The sequence below is a fragment of the Ahaetulla prasina genome, chromosome 3, assembly GCF_028640845.1.
Source record: "Ahaetulla prasina isolate Xishuangbanna chromosome 3, ASM2864084v1, whole genome shotgun sequence".
Taxonomy (NCBI): domain Eukaryota; kingdom Metazoa; phylum Chordata; class Lepidosauria; order Squamata; family Colubridae; genus Ahaetulla; species Ahaetulla prasina.
In genome coordinates this window covers 143,247,361-143,273,782 of record NC_080541.1, presented here as the reverse complement: position 1 = coordinate 143,273,782, position 26,422 = coordinate 143,247,361, and the positions used below count along the sequence as shown (strand labels likewise).

The window sequence follows — 26,422 nt, the reverse complement described above, 5'->3', positions numbered from 1 at the left end:
TTGTTGGATATGCTAGCTGCCTTGAGTTATTTGTAAAAATAATGAAGGGAAGATTCAAATAAATTAATTGTAGGAATAATAATGCATTTCACCTGGTCAGTGATGCCTTTCCTTTTTTGATCTTCTATAGTGTCTGGATAAATTACTTGGTCTCTCAACGTCCCAAGTGTCATATATGGTCTCTGAAATTAAATTTATAAGGGATTAGAAAATTGGGACATTTGTGAGAGAGAAGAAATGTCAACAGTTCTAGTGGTTTGATTTACCTGGGGAACATAAAACAACTTTCCTCTCTCGGGTTTAGTTAGACAGCCGCCAAACAAAGGCCACAACTGCAATAAGAAAACACAATTTATTAGAATAGAAATGTAACATCATTTTTTTGCCCTTAAAATCAAGTTTACTTTAGCCTTTACTTACTTCACCAAGGACACGGAAGAGAGAACTCTTTCCACATCCATTTGGCCCACAAATAAGAACATTTGCACCCGATTGCACCTGGAATATAAATCAAGACAGAATATACTTAAAGTTTCTCAAACACTAAAAGCTACAGAATATGGATTACCTTCGTAATGCATGAGGTTCGCTTCATTAACTTGGGAACATATATTTGATTTGGCAGATATTTTCTAGATATTCCTTTTAAACACGAGCACTCAAAAGTATTCAGACCTTGAAGTGTTTATAAAATTTGGTAGAAGGAAGTTAAAAACCTACATGCAAATTTTTGGTTCACTAAGGGGCGGACCTGCTTTTTTTTTTTTTTAAAGTATTAAAAGGTTCAGTTAGATTGATAAGTTTTTAAAACAGACTGAACTAGACTGTTTTATGAAAATAAAATGCAAGATTCTGATATTGTAGTTCTGGTCTTCCTGCAGAGTGATTTCTGATCTTTAAGGTTATTATTATTATTATTATTATTTATTAGATTTTTATACCGCCCTTCTCCCGAAGGACTCAGGGCGGTGTACAGCCAAGAATAAAACTCAATATATATACAATTAAAACCAGAAGTTAAAACAAAGCAAATTACAGAAAAAAAGGTCTACCTTAAAATTTAAAAATTTAAAAACCGTAAAATAGTAAAAACCCAATTTAAAATAGTAAAACTATTATGCCAGTCCCGCTTGAATAAATGTGTTTTTAGCTCACGGCAAAAGGTCCGAAGATCAGGCACTTGGCGTAAGCCAGGGGGAAGTTCGTTCCAGAGCGTCGGAGCTCCAACAGAGAAGGCCCTGCTCCTGGGGGCCGCCAGCCGACACTGTTTGGCGGACGGCACCCTGAGAAGACCCTCTCTGTGAGAGTGTACGGGTCGGTGTGAGGCATAAGGTAACAGCAGGCGGTCTCGTAAGTACCCTTAAAGGCCAACTCTCTGGCGACTTATTTGTGCAATGCTACAGAGATTGGTCCTCTCTCTCCCCTATTCTTTATCATTTATATGAAGCCACTGGGAGAAGTCCTGAAATGACTTGGGGCGCTGATGATACAAAGTTTTATGCTGCCACCCAAGTCTGAACTGGACTCCATCAACTCTGGATTTCCTTTTTCTTTGTCTGGAAGATATAAGCATCTGGATAGGACAAAAACAGGCTGTGCTAAAACCCTCATAAGGGAATCTTGGAGCTACACAAAAAATATTATGGAATGAATATTCTGGTGTATATTATAACTACCTAAAGAGGGAAACAACCAGCCTGATTAATGCCTGATATATGCAGTCTGTTTGTTAAATTTCTCCTGGTTTCCATGTGTACAGCATGATTATTAAGAGGTTTCTGCAAATATTTAGCATTATGCATACAGGAGATGGGAAAACTACTTACAGTCTACCTGGGTTAGCTCCCCTCTTAAAGTTTCTCATATAGAAATCTTTCCTTTTTCTGCCTTTTGGCATTTCCCCCCAAATTTAGAAAACATTCTTGATTGTCTGTGGAAGAGCCCTATTCTGAGAAGGAGACATTGCTCAAAATTGGGTAGATTTCACTGACCAAAATACCTCCACTAATTTTGGATAGTTTTCACTTTGAAGGCAATCTCCCTCACTATCGGAGATCATTTTGTTCTGAAATAATCTTCCAAAGATAATGCTTTGGGATGGGAAGAGGAACAAAACAGATTTTTATTCTTATTCAGCGAATTATTTTAAGATAAAATTGTGAATGTTGGAAGGTACCTCAAAGTTGAGATCTTTAATCAGCATATCGCCATTTGGTGTTGCCAACGGAACGTGATCAAATCTTCAAGGAATATAGACATACCACTATTAATTACTAAAGATATTATCATTCACAAAAACCCTAATTAATAAATGAATTAGTAAACTGTCTATTAAATTTACTAGTGATTTACAGAGAGAGAGAGAGAGAGGGAAGGAGAGAGAAACATTTTCAAGGTACTTGAAACATAAGCTGTGCCACAAAATGTGCATAAGTGCAAAAAACAAAATGTGTTTTTGAAGTTGAAAAAGGGGAAATATATGAAAATCTACAAAGTTGAAAATATATTCTTTTATGTTTCACAAGCATTAACCTCTGTCCCTCTTTTTTAATATTTGTAGATGTTATTTCTTTTCAGAAATGATACGAGTATTCGTCAAGTTACAACCATTTTTTCAGTGACTGTTCGAAGTTACAGGTGAATGATACACCTTGTTCCTAAAGCTACGGCTGTTGCAGCACCCCTGCAGTCAAGTGACCAAAATTCAGGTGCTTGGCAGCCCATCTGCACTTACAATCACAGGGGTGCTCCAATTTCCCCCACCCATCTTTCCCATCTGTATCAGAACTTGCGGGGGGGGGGAGTTCCTTCTAAGCCTCTTATTCTGCAGATGTGGGTAATGCTGTCATTGTTCCCTAGGCAGCCTCTGTTTGTCCTGTCTCCCAAGCTCTTCCCCACATACTCCATTACACTTTGTCAGCAGTGGGAACAAGAAGACAGTAAAGTTTAGCTGGGGCAGTGGAACACAGGATGGCAGGGGCCTCAGAGGGCAGAGCAACAAGGGCAGCTGCTGTTGGGGCAGCTGCAACTTCTTGAGATGGCTGGGGCTTCCCATTGTGATGGTTGTAGCTTCCTGGGGCAACTGAAGCTTTATGCTAGGGCTCAGGACTCCTTGCAGCCCCAGAGCTGTGGCAAGGGCCTCTGGTGGCTCAACAGACTAATGCAGTCTGTTATTAACAGCAGCTGCTTGCAATTACTGCAGGTTCAAGTCCCACCAGGCCCAAGGTTGACTCAGCCTTCCATCCTTTATAAGGTAGGTAAAATGAGGACCCAGATTGTTGGGGGCAATAAGTTGACTTTGTATATAATATACAAATGGATGAAGACTATTGCTTGACATAGTGTAAGCCGCCCTGAGTCTTCGGAGAAGGGCGGGATATAAATGCAAATAAAAAAAAAATAATAATAAAAAAAGCCAAGAAGCTCCGGAGTTGCAATGTGGCAAGCAGCCCCTACACTTGTGATGTCGAACCTTTGGGGTTCCCGCGTGCCAGCCTGTGTGCCGGAAGTGGCATACAAACCATCCCGTGAAGTATGCGCGGCCCTGCTGGCCTTCGCACGTGCTGATACCTGGAAGAGTGGTGGTCCATCACACATGTGTGAGCCAGCACCCAAACACCCGGATACTGACACGGAAGTGCGCCCAACAAACAGCTGACCACCATGCATGTGCGCGACATCAACCCGGAAGGTCGGGTGTCTGCCTGCGCATGTGTGCCAGAACGCCGCTCTTCTGGGTTCCACCGCTCCCGCACACGTGACAGCCAGCTGACTGGTGTGCATTTGATCACAGGAACGCAGAAGATGAGCTGGTGAGGCTGCGCATTCTTCGCGGGATTGTTTCACGTGCCGCTTCCAGCACGCGTGCCATAGGTTCACCGACACTGCCCTAGGCTGTGCAGTTCTTGGCTTGCTTGCCACCAAGCCAAGAGTGATTTGCATTGAGGATGGGTCCTCTGCTAAAGATGAGTGGAATTCGGTTCACAATTGTAATTGGGGCTGCCAGGATTGCTATCGCTAAGCAATGCAGTCACATGATAGCAAGCTTTATAATTGCACTGTTTAGTGGTGGAAATTCCAGTTCTAATTGCCATCATAACTCAAGGCTACTTGTACATAAAAGAGAGCTAAAGGTGGAAATGTGTTGATTTCCTTTCAAAAGTTTGAATGTGTATGAACAGTAATGGTTCAATAACTTTTTGACTTTTGTTTAATAAAGCCTGTTTTACATGTTTACTTTACTGCAACTCTCTCCCACAAAGCTTCTTGTAGATCCAAGAGATGGCAGTAGTTCTTGACAGTTGGAGTAAAACGTTGATCAATGTAAAACTGCTGTCTTAAATCAATCAAGTCAGATGGCTAGATAATTCTGCCAACTGAACAAGTAGTGGTTTGTGATATTCATTAAACATTTCAAATGTAACGCTGCTTGCTTTTTAACTTAATTCATTGAATCCCATGCAGATGACACAAGCTCCAAGATCTGTGGAAGCATGTCCCTACAGAGGTCTACATGATTAGGTTGGTTTTCTCCATTCAGAAGACCACAATTGGGAACGGAGAAGAGGGAAAAAAATGACATTGGCAGGAAGCAATTGTAGACATGGTCTCACAGCTGCTTCTTGTACTGTTTTCTCTTCTGGGCAAGAGGCATGTGCAGAGATCTACTACAAATGCTAAAAATTAAAAATAAAATTTAGATATAACGTGGATAGGTATGTATAAATGAAAAAGGTTAGTGGGACATCCTAATAAGAAATGAGGGATTCTACCTACTTGATAATGTTATCTGTTATGACAATCCGTCCCATGCCAGGAATCAGCGGGGTGGCCTGCTTTAGATCTAATTCTTAAATTAAAAAAAAAAGTAATCAATAGTAAGGTTATTATGTGTTTTTGTATTAATTCCTTAATCAACATCAGGGCATCATAGTTACCTTTGTCTTGTGTTAGCATTGTTCTTTGATATTTCCCACTGTTTAGTTCCTTCAGAACTTGCATTAATTCTGTAATTCGAGCTGTGAAGCTGAAGGTTATAAATCTATTAAACTGACAGACTTCAAGAATTTTTCTTCAAAACATTCAGTTCATGAAAAATAAATAAAATCAACAGTTTAAATTGGAAAGCAAAATAATACATATCACGAGTGCATATTATCATTATTTAGAAAGTACTTTTTTTTCTGTAAATGATGCTCCAAGCTTTGTTAAAATAGGTAATTCATGTTTTATATTTTAAAAATGATCACATTAATTTCAGTTATCTCATAATTAGAAATTAATATGGATTTGGGGCTAACAAGGAGGATAAAATGAATTTATTTTATGAATGAAAATAGGATTACATTTATTGGTCAATCTAATTGTTGGGAAACTGTTGGCCAGGCTGGAAGCAGGAGTCAAGTGAGGGTCTAGCTTAGAGTTATTGCATAGCCAAGCTTGACCTCCTTCAAGATGCATAAAGCCTTATCTGATTGTTCCTGAGGAAAGTGAACAGGTAGAAGTCAATGAAATTGTTTATTTTAACTGTTTATGGGTGGCTCTAGTTGCTTGTACTTGACACTTACCCAGCCAATCGAGTCATTTCACGACCAGCTAGAACTATTCTGCCAAGGGCTTGAGACATTCTCAGTAGCATTCTTCCACTTTGGTAATAATCCTTAAAACAATGAAATATATGTTTTTCTCTCAAAAACGAACAAACAACATGCGTGTCATTTATTATAACTATTGCAGCAAATATATTACTCACCTCCAAAAGTTCAGCATGGGTGCTATTTTGATGGCGAGGATGAGACAAGTTTAGAAATGGGTGGCTAACAACCAAATAGCCAACTACGGTTGCAAGATCTATAACATTTGAAGAAGAAAAAAGTATTTGTAATTCCATGTCATTATTTTAAATGTGGATTGATCCAACGTTCAGACAGCAATTTAATGAAACACTGTTTTATTCTTTTCAGTTTAATACAGGTAAGTCCTTGTTTAGCAACCACAATTAGCAAGTCCGGGTTGCTAAATGGGAAATTGTGTGACCACACCTGGGATTTCAGGCTTGAAACTAACAACGAAACTGACAAGGCTGATCAGGTTTTTTTTTGCCTCCTAACCATTCCCCAGACCTTTGGAATGCTGACTCCAGCACAAAGGAATTAATATTTGCATTTATATTCACTGGAGAGGAAGGGAGTGCAAGCCAGTATAGGAGCCCTTGCTTGATGACCACAATTGGGCCCAGAATTTTGGTCATAAATCATTGCGATCATTAAGTATGTGCCAATGTAACCTGATTCAATTTTAAAACCATTTTACAATGATCGTAATGTAAGCCACAATGGTCATTAACCAAATCACATGATCATTAAGTGAACCGAGAGGTTAAGCGAATCCAACATATGCAATGTGTGGTTTTTGCCATTTTCTACTGGAAAATGTCGAGCTGGCCGTGCCTCCCGGACCACGCCCAGTCGGCTGTGATTACCCCAGCCATGCCCCTCCCCTCGACCCCCAGTGGACAACCACAATGTTGATCTGGCCCTCAATGAAATCAAGTTTGACACCCCGGTCCAGGGTCAATAAAATGTGAATAAAACGCTGCTATAAGACCTTTCCTTCTGTCCAAGGTTGGGGAAACTTCTTAAACGATACAGGAATCAGAAGGGAGAAGCTGGTATTTAAAAATCAAAAAGTAGATACTGGCACTATTGAGTTTTTTACATGGCAAAATGCCTGTTTTGTGGAAAGTACTATTAAGTTCTATAATAGGGGGGCGGGGAGAGAGAGAAAGAGAGACATGTAATTAGAAAAAGCGTTTCAGACATGACCGTCCTTAGTTCTCATGAAAAGGAAGGAAGGGAGGGAAGGAGGGAGGACTGACACTTACATTTAGCAATAATGGTGTCTATGAAGCCCATTGTAAACCGGAACAAAATGAAATTGTGCAGGTGCTCTACCTAGGGCAATAAAAAATTGGAAAGTTATGTCAATTTTTTTTAAAAATTATTATTTTATTAGATTTCTAGACCGCCCTTCTCCCGAAGGACTCAGGGCGGTGTACAGCCAAGATAAAAATAAACAATGTACAATTAAAAGTAAATTAAAAAACTTATTATACAGTTTGGCCGGGAAATTAAAATATATAAAAATCTAAAAAACCCCAATTTAAAACTTAAATAGAATTTAAATTTAAAATCTAGACAAATTAAGAAAGCCCCGCGCGAACAAACAAATATGTTTTCAGTTCGCGGCGAAAAGTCTGAAGGTCAGGTATTTGGCGTAAACCAGGGGGAAGTTCATTCCAAAGAGTAGGAGCCCCCACAGAGAAGGATCTTCCCCTGGGGACCGCCAGCCGACATTGTTTGGCGGACAGCACCCTGAGAATACATACAATACATTTTATACATGGTACTTAAATGATGAATTAAAAATAGATTGTGTCTCAGTATTTTTTAGGATGTATTTGTTTTATTGGAAGGGGGGAAAAAAGAAAAATGTTGCATTCTACAATATACAGGAGGGAACTCCTTACCCAAGAATTGAAAATGTGTAAGTAGTAGTATGTATGTAGCATGTATGGCTGGGAAGGTTGGACCATAAGAAAGGCTGAACGCCAAAGAATTGAAGCCTTTGAACTCTGGTGCTGGAGAAGACTTCTGCGAGTCCCTTGGACTGGAAGGCGAACAAACAAGTCAATCCTAGAGGAGATCAACCCTGACTGCTCTTTAGAAGGCCAGATCCTGAAGATGAAACTGAAATATTTTGGCCACCTAATGAGAAAGAAGGTCTCACTGGAGAAGAGCCTAATGCGAGGAAAGATTGAGGGCAAAAGAAGAATGGGATGACAGAGAACGAGGTGGCTGGATGGAGTCACTGAAGCAGTAAGCATGAGTTTAAATGGACTCCAGAGGATGGTAGAGGACAGGAAGGCCTGGAGGAACGTTGTCCATGGGGTCACGATGGGTCGGACACGACTTCGCAACTAACAACAACAAATAGTAGTCCACATTTGGCAACCTCTTCTGTTGTATTTTTTTAAAAAAGGTACTATCATTTATAAGCCACAATTTTCGAAAAACATATGGCTGATTTTATTGCTATAGTATATTTTAAAAATGGTTATAATTTCAAGATAACCTTTTTTATTAACTATTTAATCAAATTTATATATTTTTATATTAGATGTCCGTGGATGAGGGAATCATGACCCTTTCGAGGCAATAACAATCACTGTGTATTGTTGAGCATGCTCAAAATTAAAAATTAAAAAAAGATCCAAAAAAATCTCATGATTATCTCGTGCATGAATAGTAATCATGAAATTTGGTTCATTTTGTGTAATTTCACTGCATATGCCTCTCAGTTGGTATCATGCAGGCAATAAACAGCACATTGACTTACAAAGTAGTCTCTAATTAAAGATCTTAGCTTGCATAGAATAGCATGAGCTTGCTTAAGTAAAATAGGACTTTGGTTGATTTGGTGCCAAATCCTATATGAAAAAGTTTTAGAAGATATATTAATCTCCTATTTAGATGAACAGAAAATGGATAAAAGGAAAAAGAATGAGATGATTATTTGGAAGAGTGTTAAATGATGTATGCTAGAAAGTACTACAAAAATACGTGGAGTTATGAGAAGTCTGTGAAAAGATACTGTACTTGGTGGAATGTTGATGAAAAATGCTAATGAGGAAAAAACCGTTGCTATGGAACAGTGGTGGCTAACCTTTTCTGGACCAAGTGCCCAAAGTGCATGCGCGCAACCCCCAAAATGCAATGCACACGCAGCCCCCGTGCATGCGCCCCGGCCCCCTGCATGCACCCTGCCTCCCACACATGTGCTGCGGAGACCCAAAAACCAACTGGCCAGTGGGAGGCATGAGCTGGAGCGACAGCTCGTGTGCCCACAGAGAGAGTTCTGCGTGCCACCTCTGATGCGCATGCCGTAGGTTCGCCATCACTGCTATACAATGACAGCAGCATGAGGACTAGAAAAAAACAGAGTGTGCGTGTGTGTGTTTGTGTATGCTGCAAGAATGTAATCAAAGAGAAAAATGAACAGTTAAGATTAAAAATGGCATAGAAAATGGAGAGCAATTTTGAAATATATATATAATATATAATATAATATAACAACAGAGTTGGAAGGGACCTTGGAGGCCTTCTAGTCCAACCCCCTGCCCAGGCAGGAAACCCTACACCATCTCAGTCAGATGGTTATCCAACATTTTCTTATAAATTTCCAGTGTTGGAGCATTCACAACTTCTGCAGGCAAGTCGTTCCACTTATTAATTGTTCTAACTGTCAGGAAATTTCTCCTTAGTTCTAAGTTGCTTCTTTCTTTGATCAGTTTCCACCCATTGCTTCTTGTTCTACCCTCAGGTGCTTTGGAGAATAGCCCGACTCCCTCTTCTTTGTGGCAACCCCTGAGATATTGGAACACTGCTAATATACATGCATGTATATACGATTTAAAAAAGAATAACAGAAACTGTATCCAATATGTGGATGGTTATGCTGATGACTCCCAAGAATAAAATATGTAAATAGGTAAAGACAGGTAAAGCTCTTTGAATGTCACATCTGTCAAGGAAACCTGTGGTACATTAGAAATTAAACTTAAATTGTGATATGAATTTTCAGAGGCAAAAGTCTGCAACGTGAAACAGATTTTTGCCTTTTAAACTTCATACATCAAATTTATTAAGCTTTAACAATAAGATTTGTTTTGCATCTCAGATAGGGCTTCAACCTACTCACAACTAAAAAAGTGAAATTATATTTATAATGCAATACGGAAAACTAAAAAAGTGAACTAATGGTGAGGAAAAAAAAGACTTTGGTGCGTGTAATGGTACTTGTAAAAGTCAAATAAACTTTTTTTTTAAAAAAAAATCCACATTCAGGATCAACAAAGCTCACTGATTCTGAAGTCACTGGGTTTAAAAGGCGTTTTAAGTCAGACTTAAGGAAAAATAAAAGACATAAAGGCTGAAAGGCTGAAAGGGGAAGAAGGTGATAAGCAAGTTTGGCAAGATTTTTGTAGAATGAATATAATCAAATTGAATCAAATCAAATTGAAGGAGACAAAATCCTTAAAGCATTTAGAAGGCCAATTTATAGAAAAGGCTAATATACTACAATCATGTCCCCTCCTTTTTAACTACTGTATATCATTTGGCAGTACACATAGTCCTTAGGCATTGCTTTCAGAAAAAAATATATAGTGCCTTTCACCTATTGCTTTTCATTTTTCATAAGTGATTGTCTCATGCAGATATCCCTCTAGCACAGAAGTCTTTCATAATCTTTAACATCACTGCACCAAATGTTACGGATTGTTTACATTACTGAATGGTTTGATGCTAACTTACCAGTTTGTGAAAAGCTTTGTGAATTGTCTGTTTTTCCCTTTGATTCCCATTATAAAATGCAATTTCCTCACTGCAGGAAAAAAAGGTCTAATCAGTACATATTGGCAAGCAAGATCAAACTAAGCAGCAGCAGAATGAGGTGGAGTTGCCTACAGGCGATAAAAGTGTAATGGCACCTGCCGTTTCAGACAACCGGTTGGAAGTCACAATTTTAAATGCTCCCTCAATCTCTTTCCCTGCTTACTACACAGGTTTTAATCTTTCCCTGCAACACAGAATCACATTGACTGTTTCCACATTTCATGATTTTTCGATCTCTCACATGTCTGGACCAGACCTTGAAACTAGTCTTGCAACTAGTGAAAGCTTGCTGCAACAACGAAATTAGCAAAATGTTCTTATTTAAATGACCGAGCAAAACAACTCAAGAGTGTGTTCGTTCTTAAATTCTTAGTTACAGCCATACTCTTGGTTCAGTAACAGAATTACCAATAACTACCGATTTTCATTGCTTTAGCAGCAAAGTTCACATTAAGTTCATTTCGTTTATTTTAATAAAATGGGTATTTTAATATATATTTTTTTAGTAAAGAAACCAACTATCTTAGGACGTGCTTCCTATGACAAATTAAATTTGCACCAAAACAAATTACGACAAATCAAACAAACATATATATCTCATTCATTCAGTTTTCAGATGAAAATTGTTTTCATTCTTCGCCAACCAATATAGAGAGGTTTAACATGAAACATTTTAAAAGGTTTTTATAAAATAAATAACAAGATAAAGGACTTGATTTAGCTTATAATATTTGGCCTAATGAACATTAATTTGTCTTGAAACTATGTCATACCTGTTTGTAATGAGCCGTGAATTGACGTATCTATACTCGCCTTCGTATTTTTGTTCTGTAACGGTCATCTTACCAATAGGTCTTCTTAGGCGTGTAAGGATAAAGCCTGAAAAAAGCAAGTAGGCCATCATGGAAGCAGGGCCCTGAAAGTATCAAAAAATAAAATAAGACACAACTTCCAAAATAAATCTATTAACAATATTTTCTTTTTCAAAAAGGATGCATCTAGCAATCCATCGGTGCAGAGGCTGGTTACAAGGAAAAGTATCACCAGAAGTTACTTCCAACTGCAGAAAAATATAATCAATCTTAAAGTAAGGCCTGCAAATTCTGAAATTAAACAACACTTAATTATTTTTATAAATGTTCCAAATATAACATTTGCTTCTGAGTAAAATACTTATATGGTATTGTAGATGTCAAGGGCTGATCTATGATAAAAACCTTTCCTGAAAGATTATGACACAATGACGCTTAACTTTTTATAGTGGCTTATTACTACTATTAATCGTTTCATAGTTCCCATCACCAATCTCTTTCCACTTATGACTGTATGACTATAACTTGTTGCTGGCAATCCTTATGATTTATATTGCTATATTGATCATCAATTGTGTTGTAAATGTTGTACCTTGACGAAGGTATCTTTTCTTTTATGTACACTGAGAGCATATGCACCAAGACAAATTCCTTGTGTGTCCAATCACACTTGGCCAATAAAAAATTCTATTCTATTCTATTCTATTATTAATACACCCGTTTCTATTACAAAAAATGTGTGTAGGGATGTGGACATGCGTGCCTGTATGTGTTTGTCTCCATGTTGACGCCTGGTGACTCCCTGGATAAGTCCCTGCAATTTTTTTTGGCAAGATTTCAGAAATGGATTGCCTTTGCCTACTTTCTATATCTCAGACAACATGACTGGCGCAAGATCACCCAGCTGGCTTTCATGGATAAAGTGGAACTAGAATTCACACTCTCCATGTTACTAATCTGGTGCCTTAACCACTATACCAAAGTGGCTCTCTACAAGAATTTTAATGCATGTAAAATTCTTGAAAGTCTGAATGATCTTCTCTTTCTACCTATTACATCATCAAGACATTGTTAAAAGAATATCCCACATTATATTTACCATCTGTTTATAGAGTACGTAGCACACATTTGACAGATTATAATGGTTGAACATTTCTAAATTTCTTGTCATTTTACTTCCAAATACTTCTCAATATTACATTATAGAAAATTCTCAGTAATTCATCTCTCCTATTGGAGAGCATATAATTCATATTTAAAGTGCATTTAAAAATACAATTTTACCTGTGCTCCTATTGCGCTTGTTAGTTTGAAGATGTAGAGAACAATATCCAAAAATGGCTGTAAAATAAGATTTAATTGTAAATATTGGTCATGGGAGAAAGCATGCAGTATGAATTTTTATTTGAAAGGACACTTTTAAAAGGAATATTTCAGGTTTTTCAAATAAATGTAGCTAAAATATCTCATTATAACTTAGTCTCGCAAAGGTTATGTGAACATTCTGATTCAATTTTTAAAAAACTAAAAACCTGTATTTTAAAAAAATTCTTACAATATAAATCAATTTCTCAAGAATTTTTGCTTTCTCTACCGTTCAAGTTATTTAAATGCAAGATTTTTTTTTAATTCAGCAGTTTTTCAGTTTCATGCTGAGAACAAATATTTAAATCACTACCATGTAAATAATATTTAAACATGCAGGTGACAACATAATCACTTTTTTTCTTCACACTTACCTTGCTGAGGTTTGAATATAGATCCACTACACTGTTACAAAATTTTTCGACATCTTGTGTAAGTAGTTGATCAGGGTTGCCTATTCTGTTGTCTAGATTGCCCATTTTGTAGAATGTGTAACTCCTAAAATGTCAGGAAATCAGTCATATAACATAGCAGTTTTACTGAACAATTAATTACATTTATATTTATTTATTAAAAATGTTGGCAGCCCTCCCACTGCAAGGCAACTCTGGGCTGCTAACAAGGTTAAAAGAAATAAAACTATACATATATATCTATACATTTGTAGATAGATAGATAGATAGATAGATAGATAGATAGACAGACAGACAGACAGTAATTAAAATTATGGTAAAAAGATGGAGAGTGAGAAAATAAAAACTTCAGGGGTGGGGTGGGATCTGCTATGACTCCATCAACCACCTCCAGTGTGATACTCCCCACTGGAACAAGACAGTCCCTCTGGTAACCTGGATCCATGCCATGCAGGGCTTTAAAGGTGATAACCAACACCTTGAATTGCACCTGGAAGCAAATCAGTAGCCAGTGTAGCTTGCAGAACAGCACTGTGACATGGGCCACTCTAGGGGCCCTAAAGGCACACTCTGCACCAGTTGTAGTGTCTGAATGCTCTTTAAGGGTAGACCCATGTACAGCGCATTGCAGTAGGCCAGATGTGAGATGACCAGGACTTGAATGACTCAGTTCAGGAACTCTTGAACCAGGAAAGGCTGCAACTGGCGCACAACCCAAAGTTGTGCAAAGGCTGCCCTAGCCGCGACTGCCATCTGCTCATGAATCCAGGAGAACCCCCAAGTTGCGAACCAGGTCTGTGTGGGGTAGTGCCACCCCATCCAAACCAAAGATGTCAAAGTCCGAGATCCTGAAGCTCCACGCTCCCAAAGCCATTCAGTCTTGTCAGAGTTCAATTGAAGTCTGTTGTCCCTCATCCAGGCCTCGAAAGCCTCCCGGCTTTCGTGAAAGGGCAGAAACAGCATCACTCGGGTCAACCAGGGATGGAGATACCTCAAAGTACTGATGATACCTCAACCCATGGTGATGAATGATTTCGCTTGGTGGATTCATGTAGATGTTTTAAAAGAGAGGTGAGAGTAACAAACCCTGCAGCAGGCCACAGGCTGTGAGCTGGATCTCTCACTCCCTCACTCCTCACGATTGAGACCTGGTCTTTGATAAAGGAGCCAAACCAGCACAAGACTCTGCTGCCCAGCACCAAACCCCATAGCTGGCCCAAAAAGATATCATGGCCAATTGTATTGAAGGCTGCTGAGAGGTCAAGGAGAACAAGGATGATTTTATAATTCCCATTCCACTCCTGCCAGAGATCATGCACAAGTACAACCCAGGCTGTTTCTGTCCCTTAATTGGGCCTAAATCCTGAATGAAAGGGGTCCAGATAACCTGTTTCATCCAGGATCCTCTGAAGCTGCCAAACAACCACCTTTTCTACCATCTTCCTTAAGAAGGGAAGATGGAAGAAATGGACAAAAATTATTCAGGCAGGTGGGATCTTGCAATGATCATGCAAGAAGGCAAGGTGAACCAGGGCCTCCTTATACATAAAATTATACATTACAATTTATATTAACTTTAAAAGAGTAGAGTTTATTTAATTTTAATCTAATGTAATGTTAAAAACTAAAAAAAATACTTACTGTAGGTACTGCTCATAAAGATACTTGGTAAGTCGGACACGGAAACACAATTTAAGTTCATTTAGTCCATATTTCAAGAAGTTATTCACTAGGGAAATCTATAAATAAGAAGATATCAATAAGAACGCATAATCTAATGTGCTTAAAGCCAACCACCACTTTAGATCCCAACAGATGGCAAACTAAAATCCCATTTAAGAGTACAAACCCACATCTGCAATCCTAGCAATGTTTATTTGGGAAATAAGCCCCAATAAACTGAATGCAATGTAAACCTGCTGTTATCTGTATTTTTTTTAAAAAAAAAACTTCATGAAGAAATATATGCTCAGATACAAGGCACCAAGAGGCAGCTTGAAGCGTAACAATACTTGCTACTCTGTGAACTGTTTTACCAGATGGTGACAGTTTCTCATGGCACAATATCACAATATATTGGGAATGATATAAATTACAGAATGTCTATAAATTATAGATTGTTGGTGAGCAATCTTTTATCTGCAAGAACCACATATTGGTACCACAAAAGAAATAGAAAGCAGTAGCAGTGGAGGGGGCTTTGTGTGAATCAGGAACTTCTAATTCTTTTTTGATTTTGAAAGCTTTTCAGTTTTTTCTTCATTTCTATGCTAGGACTTGTTCTGCTGGCTTTTCTACACACAAAAAAAGCTTTAACATGCTAATACCTTACTACGCAAGTCTCAACTATCTACAGCAGGGGTGTCAAACTCAATTTCATTGAGGGCCGCATCAGAGCTATGGTTGACCTCAGGAGGCTGGCCATGCGTGACTGACTGGGTGGGTGTGGCCAACTGGGTGGGCGTGGCCAACTGGGTGGCCAGCTTGACGCCACTCCCCAAACTGCTGTCCTGATCTTTTCTCTTTGCATTGGGTAGATAGACCAGGCCGAAGCTACGCTGGCCTGATCTTTCCTCTTCGCACTGGGTAGACCGGGCTGAAGCCACACTGGCCTGGACTTTCCTCTTCACATTGGGTAGACCAGGACGGCCTCATGGGCTGGATCTGACCACATTGTGGGCTGGATCCGACCACATCGCGAGCTGATCCGGCCCATGGGCCTTGATTTTGACACCCGTGATCTACAGTAACGCTTCCACCTACCTGAATTGGCCCATTTGATATGTTCTTCCTGGAAGATGCTTTTGCACATACCCCCCTTTTATAAGTAAGGAGAATGGAGGTCACAGGGTCTTACTTCTTTGGCTTTGTGAAATGGTCTTCCCTTGGAAATAAGACTGACACTACCCTTCTATCCTTCTTCACATTCTGAACTCTTCCCCAGAATGTATAGGGACTGGTTCAACGGCTTCAACCCCCTTTAACTGTTGTTTTTTACGTTTATCTTACATTTTGATTGTGCTATTATTTTCCCTATTGTCTGCCTATCCCAGGTCCTTGGGAAGGACTCGACAGGCAGACAAAAATGCCAAACCCAGTCTGAGCACCTGGCTGAAAGCAGGATGAACCATAACGATATTATTAACGTTTACAACTTTTATTTTAATGATATTTACTGTGGCGGTTTTATTTGGCTGTATATTTTACTGCATTGTTACTAAAATTGTTTACACTTGTTATATGATGAGGAGTCATGATGAAGGGGGAAGTTTTTTTCTTTTCCCTTTCTTTACTATATATTCTTATTGTTTTCATTTTTAAATATTTTTTATTTTATTTTCTGCCCCCTTTTTAGTTTGTATTAATTTTTTATTGCATTGTACTAAATTTTCTATATTGCATTGTATTAAATTTTTATCTAACTTACACAGGAATGAAATATAAAATTTGTTACTACCGATTCTGTGGGCGTGGCTTGGTGGCAGGGGTAATGTGGCCAACTGTTTGTTTTTTTTTACTTTTAAAAGGATTTTTTCTACAACCTCTTCCGCAGAAGAGGTGGTAGAAAAAATCCTTTTAAAAGGTTCTGGCGATCAAACAACTCAGCTGGGATTGCCAGAAGAAAAAAAGCTTTTAAAGGGTTCTGACGATCCCAGCTGAGCCGTACAATCATCAGAGGCTTTTTTTTATTTTTAAAAGCTTTTTTTGGCAGAAGAAAAAATGCTTTTAAAAGTAAAAAAACCCCCAAACCTCTGATAATCGCACGGCTCAATTGGGCATGGGCGGTGGGGGGGGGGCAGGGATTTTTGCTACCAGTTCTCCGAACCACCCGCCACCATTGCTACTGGATTGGGCAATCCAATCTTAACCGGGAGCATTTCATCCCTGAACTTACTATTTTTAATAAAATCACTATACAGAAAAAGAAGAGCTTGGATTGGGGAATCATTTTTGTCATGTCATATCCCTTTAACAGAGAGGAAAATTGGCCAGGTACCAGTTTTGAACTCAGGTACTTCTGAATTTGATTATGGGTATCAGGCAATTATTTATGCCACCAATCTTAGTTTCCTACCTAGCATATTCTGCCCTATCACAAATCAAATCCATTTGTGCTCATATCTACCCTTGCTCTTACTTTGATGTAGAGCAAAAAAAAATTAAAAAAAAAAATCCTCTCTTGTATAAAACACTTCCCCATCATCTGGAAGAGGAGCTGTTCCATTAATGAGGTGAGAAACTATAATTTTGTTAATGATGAGGAGGAAAAACTACACCAAGATTGTATCTTATGTACTTTGATTCAAAATCAAAATGGAACGAACAGTTTAACAACTTTTAAATATATTTTTTTTACACTGTTAAATACAAACTTTTCCTATGCTGTTATACTCTGGACATAGAATATTTCAATCCTCCTGTTTCACTGTAGTTGGAGTGACATTAAAGAAATCTTTCACATTAAGATCAAGGGTAGGAAGTTGGAGCACTGCAAATAGTTTGGATGACAGTTTCCACAAGATTGTGCCATGGGTCATACTAGCTTCGCTTGATAATATTGTAGACCTAACTCCTGGAAATCACTACAATATAGTGAGTGCATAATTAAAGTAGGGGGGGAAATGAAACACCACAAACCCATAAACTTTTTCAGGGTAATAAATTTCATGGGAGTACAAAGTGGTCAAATGTTACTGGAAAAGTTGTGACTGAATAATACCTATTCATTTTACCCCAAAGAGGTCAAGAACAAAAAAGCACCACTTACAGCAGGCATGGCAGCGATGAAGTTGAACAAGTACCTCTTGAAATCTTTTCTACTGCGGCCAATGATAGCACTGCAAACCACCACATGCACAAGATTAGTGGCAGAAGCAAGAAGACCCATCCCGCGATGTTTCCACAAGGACAAGTGGAAAGCCGTGAAAACGAACACAAGAAAAGGTCAACAAAAGAAGTAGCAAGATTCTCTTTACACCATATCAACATTCAGTTGTGCTCCCACAACTGTGGACAAAGCGACAACTGAATCAGTGAAAGCCATCACCTCCCTTTTGACCCCTGGTGAAAGCCATCACCTCCTTTGCTACCCTTCACACTAATGAAACTAATTATACAGGCAGTGGTGGGTTTTAAACTTCCACATACTGTTGCCCATCTCCTCAAAGACACCACAATTCAAAGAAAGCTATCGCCAAACAAACCTATTGTTAAATCCCAGGCCTCCATAACGCCTGGCTATTAACCTACATTTCCATCCTGACATCATTAAGATATGTATTTTCCCCATTTCTGCTGACATCCGGACATGGGATAAGTTAGGTTTTCCACAAGAGAAAGCATGGGCTGCCACTATAAAAGGCAGTTCCGTGTTTTTTGTAAAAAATAAAATAAAAAAATGTATTATATTATAGCAGCAAATGCAAAAGATTTTAATAAATAGGATTCGAATTGGATAAAAGCCAACATAGAAATACATATACAAGGAATAAAAATCTATATTCAGGAAGGTGAAGAATTTGGTAGGAAAAAAAATAATACTAATGGTTTAGAAACATAGCAGGAAGAAATTTGACTACAATGATCAGCAATGTTTCTTAACATGCTCATCCTCAACTTTCGGAATTCTCAGTCAGCATGGCCAAAACTGGAAACTGCACTCCCAATACACTGACTGGGAATTAGATTAAGAGCAATCTAGACCAAGATTGGCATTGGCGGCAATTGAGGCTGTTGACCTACTAAGTGGTTGTCTTTGGAGTAGCAGAAAACAACAGTGAAAGTCACCAGCACCATACTGTATAATTTGTAAGAATACAAGTTTTGAAGCAATTAATAAAGCTTTAGAAAGACTATGGAGTATATAATTTAGCAGATATTATTTAAACTAAATATCTCCGAAGCCAAAAACCACTGGGGAAAAGAAGCAATTGTTTCATTTATGCATCAGTTATGAGCATAAACATTGTAGATACATGCTAATATTTATGTCTCTTTACCAGTGGAATGGAAACTACAAATTTAAAAAAGAAATTCTTGAATAGCGACAGATCCCTGCTAACGATTGCACTGAAAGAAACAAAAAATGTACATAATTTAACATTTTTATTTCTGACTAGGCAATGTAATCATTATATATTTTTATTGTACAAAAGTAATGGATAATTACTACAGGTAGTCCTCGACTTACAACCACAATTGGGCCCAGAATTTATGTTGCTAAGTGAGAAATTTGTTAACTGAGTTTTGCCCCTGACTTTTCTTGCCACATTTCTTAAGTGAATCACTTCCGTTTCTAAAATTATGGTTGTTAAATGAACCTGGCTTCTCCACTGATTTTGCTTGTCAGAAGGTGATCACATGATCCCAGAACACTGCAACTGTCATAAATATGAACCAGTTCTCACGCATCCAAATGTAAATCATGTGACCATGGGGATCCTGCAACAGTCATAAGTTGAAAAATGATCATAAGTCACTTTTTTCAGTGCCGTTGTAACTTTGAACGGTCACTAAATGAACTGTTGTAAGTCAAGGACTACCTGTAGTACAGAAGAACTGCCTGTAGTTTATTAAACAACATTCCTCAATAGACATCAAAAATTGTAAGGTAAAAAGAATAGCTATCTGTTACATTTCATAGAATATTTGTAGCCTATGACTATCATTAAGTGTTGTATCATTAAGTGTTAAATTTGTACCCTATCACTATTATTGTAAGTGTACCTTGAGGAAGGCAACTTTTCTTTTATGTACACTTATGCACCAAGAAATATTCCTTGTGTGTCCAATCACACTTGGCCAATAAAAAATTCTATTCTATTCTACACAGGATTATTGCATGAATGTCAAAATGGAAAGCTTAAAATAAATTCTTCTCCATAAAATTTGTTTAAAATTGAGTCTTGATGCTTAGAGCAAAACTCTTGCTATCCAAGAGTATTCATGGTTTAGATAATTTGTGCCCACAATACTGCATTGTATTTATACTATATGCAACACGGGAATAAAGAATCATGTATTACCTTCCATAAAATAAAACTCCTACGTATATGCGCTTGACTGACACATTTAAGTATGTTGAAATACCAACTTTAAAAACTCACGGTCAACATAACTGATAGTCATGCAACTAGGGAATTCTGAGAGAGAAATCCCAATATATCTGGGTTTTGGGAGAAAACTATGATTTTTGTATCTCTAGAGGGCACCAGCTGCGCAAGGCTAACCTTTAAACTATGGTTTTTGCTTTTGCATGAGCCACACTGGTTAGTTTAAAAGTGGAAGTTTCTTCTCCAGGCAGCTCTCATCTAATAGGGTGGAGGAGAGCCTGTGGTTTAACATGGCATGTTCCCTTAGAAAGAAGTTTTGATTTTGTATTGTACTTGGATTAAGCCTTTATATTTACCACTCTTATATTTTTTTGAACCCTTAAATAAGCGCTTGGCCTTATTGCCATGTGCTCAAAAGCCCGATTGGGCTTATTATCAGGTGATGTTTTATTTTGGTGGACACAGGGTACTCATTTAAATCAAATATCATTTATTTGTATGCACTGTTTCTAAAAATAGCAGTATTGGCTTCTGATATATGGTAACATAGAAGAATAATGGTAGAAAATGGTTTGGAATATATAAATGACTCTTACCTCTCGATAACTGTTCCATTATGAATCATCCAGATGTCACAATATGTGCGAAGTACCAACATAATGGCAATAAGTATCAAATAACCTGTCTATTATAAGAAAGATAGAAAAAATATTTAGAATTGTATTAATTTTAGGAGCTCTGCACAGAAACCATACAGATCTTTTCCAACCATAAAGAATCAGTACAAATTAGACTCTAAAATGAAGCTAATCTGTTCCAAATATGAAGTACAGATAGTCCTTGACTTACAACCAAAATAAGGACCAGAAGAAAAATCATTGTTAAGCAGTGTGGTCATTAAGTGAGACATGATGGGGATGAATCTGAATTTACAATTTTTTTTATCAGGGTCGTTAAGCGAATCACCTACCGTTAAGCGAGACGTCATGTCACCATGACTTGCAACTCTCTATCAACTCCCCCATTGGCTTCACTTGTCGGAAGCCAGCTGGGAAGGTTACAAATGGCAATCACATGACAGTAGGTTACTGCAATTGTCATTCCGAACCGCCACCCACCATCGCAGGGAGACGGAACCTATACGTTGGTTCCGTCCCACGCGCCTGATGGACCCTGAGAGGTTCCTGACGGAGCTTGGGCCATTCCCTGAGGATCTGGCCCACGGCTCGGCTGAGGAACTAGTTGTGGCCTGGGAACAGGCCGTGGCTGGGGCCTTGTACTGTGTCGTGCCTTTGCGGCCTCTGACCCGGCGCAGATCTCGTCCGGCCCCTTGGTTCTCCAAGGGGCTGAGGGAGATGAAACGCCGGAGAAGACACCTAGAGAGTACTTGGAGGTCCAGTCGTTCCGAAGCTGATCGGACACTAGTTAGGTCCTATTCTAGGGTCTACCTAGTGGCAATGAGGGAGGCGAGGCGTTCCTACGCCTCCACCCTCATTGCGTTGGCAGATAACCGCCCGGCCGCCCTGTTTCGGGTGACCCGCTCCCTCCTTCATCAGGAGGTGCGGGATGACCCTTTGCAGGGACGTGCCGAGGAGTTTAGTGGTTATCTATACGATAAAATCACTCAGCTCCGGGATGGTCTTGACCGAAACTGGGATGATCCAAGCGAGAGAGAGGAGTCACATCTTGTTGAGTCTGTTTGGGATGAGTTTGACCCTGTGGCTCCCGAGGACGTGGACAGCTTGTTGGGGAGGCTCCACGCCACCACATGTTTACTGGACCCGTGTCCTTCCTGGCTGGTACTGGCCACTCAGGAGGTGACACGAGGCTGGCTCCAGGGGATTATCAACGCTTCTCTGTTGGAAGGGGTTTTCCCTGCCGCCTTGAAAGAGGCGGTGGTGAGACCCCTCCTCAAGAAGCCCTCCCTGGACCCAGCTATTTTGGGTAATTATCATCCGGTCTCCAACCTTCGCTTTGTTGCGAAGGTTGTAGAGAGTGCTGTGGCGTGGCAGCTACCCCAATACCTGGATGAAGCTGTCTATCTAGACCCGTTCCAGTCCGGCTTCCGACCCGGATACAGCACGGAGACAGCTTTGGTCGCATTGGTGGATGATCTCTGGAGGGCCAGGGACAGGGGTTATTCCTCTGCCCTGGTCCTATTAGATCTCTCAGCGGCTTTTGATACCATCAACCATGGTATCTTGCTGTGCCGGTTGGGGGGATTGGGAGTGGGAGGTACCGTGTATCGGTGGTTCTCCTCCTATCTCTCCGACCGGTCGCAGACGGTGTTGACAGGGGGGCAGAGGTCGGCCGCAAGGCGCCTCACTTGTGGGGTGCCGCAGGGGTCGATTCTCTCGCCCCTTCTGTTCAACATCTATATGAAGCCGTTGGGTGAGATCATCAGTGGCTTTGGGGTGAGATACCAGCTGTACGCTGATGATACTCAGCTGTACTTTTCCACCCCGGGCCACCCCAATGAAGCTGTTGAAGTGCTGTCCCGGTGTTTGGAGGCCGTACGGGTCTGGATGGGGAGAAACAGGCTCAAGTTTAATCCCTCCAAGACGGAGTGGCTGTGGATGCCGGCATCCCGATTCAGTCAGCTGCAGCCGCAGCTGACTGTTGGAGGCGAGTTATTGGCCCCAAAGGATAGGGTGCACAACTTAGGTGTTCTCCTGGATGAACGGCTGTCATTTGAAGATCATTTGACGGCCGTCTCCAGGAGGGCCTTCCACCAGGTTCGCCTGGTTCGGCAGTTGTGCCCCTTCCTTGATCGGGATGCCTTGTGCACAGTCACTCATGCGCTCGTTACCTCTCGCTTGGATTATTGTAATGCTCTCTACATGGGGCTCCCCTTGAGGTGCACCCGGAGGCTTCAGTTAGTCCAGAATGCAGCTGCGCGGGTGATAGAGGGAGCTTCGCGTAGCTCCCGTGTAACACCGCTCCTGCGCAGACTGCACTGGCTGCCTGTGGCCTTTCGGGTGCACTTTAAGGTTTTGGTTACTACCTTTAAAGCGCTCCATGGCTTAGGGCCTGGGTACTTACGGGACCGCCTGCTGTTACCTCATGCCTCCCACCGACCCGTGCGCTCTCACAGAGAGGGACTTCTCAGGGTGCCGTCCGCCAAGCAATGTCGGCTGGCGGCCCCCAGGGGAAGATCCTTCTCTGTGGGGGCTCCCACCCTCTGGAACGAACTTCCCCCGGGTTTACGCCAAATACCTGACCTTCGGACCTTCCGCCGCGAATTGAAAACACATCTATTTATTAGTGCGGGGCTGGCCTAAATTTTATTGGTTTTAAATTTATTACTAATTTTAATGGGGTTTTTAGTTTTATATATTTTTAAAGTTTCTAGGCCAACTATATAATAAGTTTTTTAATTTGTATTTTAAATTGTATATTTTTGTATCGTTTTGTTTTATCTTGGCTGTACACAGCCCTGAGTCCTTCGGGAGAAGGGCGGTATACAAATTGAATAAATAATAAATAATAATAATAATAATAAAAAAAGTGACTGAAGTTTTTAAGTGCCTGCATTGTGACCATGTGAGTGCAGGGACGCTGCAAGAGTCATAAGTGCACTGGTCATAAGTCACTTTTTTCAGTGCTGTTGCAATGGTCACTAAACTGAGGACTACCTGTGTACTAAAGATGCAGGGATTATTTTTGCTGCATCTCTTAATATTTAGTATTTTAGCATAGTTGTATACCGCCCAGAGTCATCAATAATATGAATGAGCAACTGGATTACAGCTATATAAACTGGATGAATCAATGCAATTCTAGGGAGTTGTATTCCAGTTGCTCATTCATATTATTTGGTATTCTAATTAGGCATTTCAAATTTGGGAAGATGTATAGCTGTAGGAATCTGGACACTACATTACAGGGAGGTAAGATGCCTGAGTCTTGGAAACAGGCTAACGTAACATTAATACATAAAGATGGTCAAGGTTTAACCATCGTTAGGTATTTCCACAAAAAACTATAGACCAATATCACTACTGAAGAGTGTTTATAAGTTATTTGCAGCAATTTTGGCAAATAGACTGAAAATAATTCTACAAGAAATTATTCATGAAAGCCAATATTATAATTTTTTTAATCTAAATTATAAGTTAATGTCAGAATTGTATTAGACATTATAGAATATTTGGAAGAGCACAATGAAAAAGAAGCCTCATTAATTTTTTTAGATGCAGAGAAAGCCTTTGACAATTTAAATTGATGCTTTTTGTTTAAAGTTTCAGAAGATACAAACATTGGAGAGAAGTTTTGTAAAATGGATAAAATCAGTATATACTTCACAGAATAAATTATCATTAATGGAGACTCAAACCTTGTGAGATAAGGAAATAAGATAAGGCTGCCCAATGCCCATTATCCCCCCCCCCTTTTGTTTACTTTGGTTTTTGACATTATGAATAGACCTATAAGGCAAGATGAGAGGATAATGGATATAAATATGAAAAAAAGAAACTTTTGCAGATGATTTGGTGTTGGAGTTATAAAATGATGTTATAAAGTGATGTAAAGTGACATTTGTTACTGGAAAAATTCTCTGAAACATTTAAAGATACCTCGATTATATGTTGAAAGTATATACAACAAGAGAGGACTTTTTATTATGCTTGGTGAACATGTAAGCGAACTAAAAAAATTGATTCAGTTTAATTGAATTAATTAATATTAATTCAGAAAATTTTAAAAATTAATATAAAATTGAAATCAGAGACATGCCTTTGGGACTGATGGACAAACACATATTAATTTTAATGCTGATTAGAAGCCCCTTCTGTAGTTTTTTCAGAAACAGAAAAAAGTGAAATTATGACATATGGATTTGATGTTATAAAAATAGTAAATAATGGGGGAAAAGTTTGTTCTGAATTTAGACTAAGAGTTTAATGTAAATTTATACTTATATCTGTTGTAAAAGAAGGTCCGAAGCGATTTCTTTGATGTCTTTTTCTTTCTGTACTTTTAACTTTCTTTTCTTTTTCATTCTTTACTTTTTTCTCTTTTCTAACTTAATTTTTGTTAGGTTTTATCTTTGAAAAGTCCAACAAAGTTATTTTAAAAAATGGAATCAGGACTAGTCAGCCTTTTTTATACGTACTGTTATAAAAATTCAGGTTAATAATAGTTTCTCTCTCAGTTTCTAAGAAATTCTCATCTTGTTTCCTTTCTTTTCAGTATAAATGCAAAGCAAAAAAATATTAAAATAAGCAGAGTAAAAAATTATTGTAACTGTTATATATTAGAAAACTCCTATTGCTACGGTCATGTATTATCTTCAATCTAGTTTAGTTTTCAGTTAATTATCTGAATGATCAAGATAGAAAAATCAAATTGGACTTTTGAAGGGATTGCACACTTTTTGTGTGTGTACGTACAAAGTCTATTTGCATGCACAAATTTTTTTGAGGCAAGCTGACTTCTAGTCCTAATATGATTGTTATACTTTAATCATGTCTCTCAGATGGTGGACTTGTAGAAAATTTAATGCAGCGTATTAATATAGCATACAGTATTGAAATGAACGAAGCATGCAAAATTGCTGCAACTTCTAATGCTATTTGTGTTTGTAAAAACAGGAACAACAGTCCAGCTTTAGGACACAATTTGTATCTTTAACGAAGAGAGTGGCAAATCTCCATTGTCTATCAAATAGTCTTTGAAAAAGTTACGAACTTTATAAACAAGAGTGCCAGTCTAAAGAAAACTCCTAGAAACACATCACGTAGTACTTATTCCTACCCACTGCATTCTTCCATGGTGATGAGGCTCAATGTTGTGAGCAGAATTGTTATTCCTGATTGCTGCTTTGGATTCTTTTAAGAACATCTACAGCAATCAAACTACAGCAGATGCTTTTCAATGTTTAACTAATTCAAGTTAATAAGAATAACCATCCACCAGATACTACATCAGTAAGTATAGGTTTAACAGAAAAATGTTCAGGAGCCAGTTTGACATAAACAGCAACTGCAAATTACTAAATTTTCAGTCTTCAATTGAGTGAAATGAACAGCCTTTGTCTTGAATTGGCATTCTAGAAATTGCAGCCAAAATACATCTGAAAGACCACAAGCTAGTAAAGTTTCATAACGAAAGTATTAGACTGGTTATTCTCTATTTGTAACTTACCTCTTTACAAAATGTCCTGGGGACCATAATTTTCAAAATTCGACAAATTCTTGCAACGAATACTTTATCTACTACCGCTCTCTCTTTCTTGACTTCTTTCTGCATATTGAAAGATCACAGGAGGAAATGGTCTCAAAAAACAAGTGTATCTTAATTATTTCAACACAGCTAAACAATTT

The 26,422-nt window shown here is 38.9% G+C and overlaps 1 protein-coding gene across 3 annotated transcripts in view; it reads right to left on the bottom strand.

Moving 5' to 3' along the window:
* ABCD3 (ATP binding cassette subfamily D member 3) overlaps positions 1–26,422 on the bottom strand; it is a 50,289-nt gene that overhangs the window by 8,990 nt on the left and 14,877 nt on the right. For 2 of the 3 annotated variants that reach the window (XM_058176115.1, XM_058176117.1), the window contains 17 exons: positions 26,244–26,342; positions 20,693–20,781; positions 17,813–17,882; positions 14,686–14,783; positions 13,006–13,129; positions 12,551–12,607; positions 11,228–11,370; positions 10,374–10,443; positions 6,884–6,953; positions 5,753–5,850; positions 5,568–5,659; positions 4,938–5,026; positions 4,777–4,849; positions 2,177–2,240; positions 421–498; positions 267–332; positions 93–182 (listed from right to left, as the gene is read on the bottom strand). In XM_058176115.1, the coding sequence (XP_058032098.1) occupies positions 93–182; positions 267–332; positions 421–498; positions 2,177–2,240; positions 4,777–4,849; positions 4,938–5,026; positions 5,568–5,659; positions 5,753–5,850; positions 6,884–6,953; positions 10,374–10,443; positions 11,228–11,370; positions 12,551–12,607; positions 13,006–13,129; positions 14,686–14,783; positions 17,813–17,882; positions 20,693–20,781; positions 26,244–26,342 (1,470 nt within the window). Of the gene's footprint in view, positions 1–92; positions 183–266; positions 333–420; positions 499–2,176; positions 2,241–4,776; positions 4,850–4,937; positions 5,027–5,567; positions 5,660–5,752; positions 5,851–6,883; positions 6,954–10,373; positions 10,444–11,227; positions 11,371–12,550; positions 12,608–13,005; positions 13,130–14,685; positions 14,784–17,812; positions 17,883–19,043; positions 19,114–20,692; positions 20,782–26,243; positions 26,343–26,422 lie in introns of all 3 variants that reach the window. The other variant, XM_058176116.1, reaches the window with a different exon arrangement.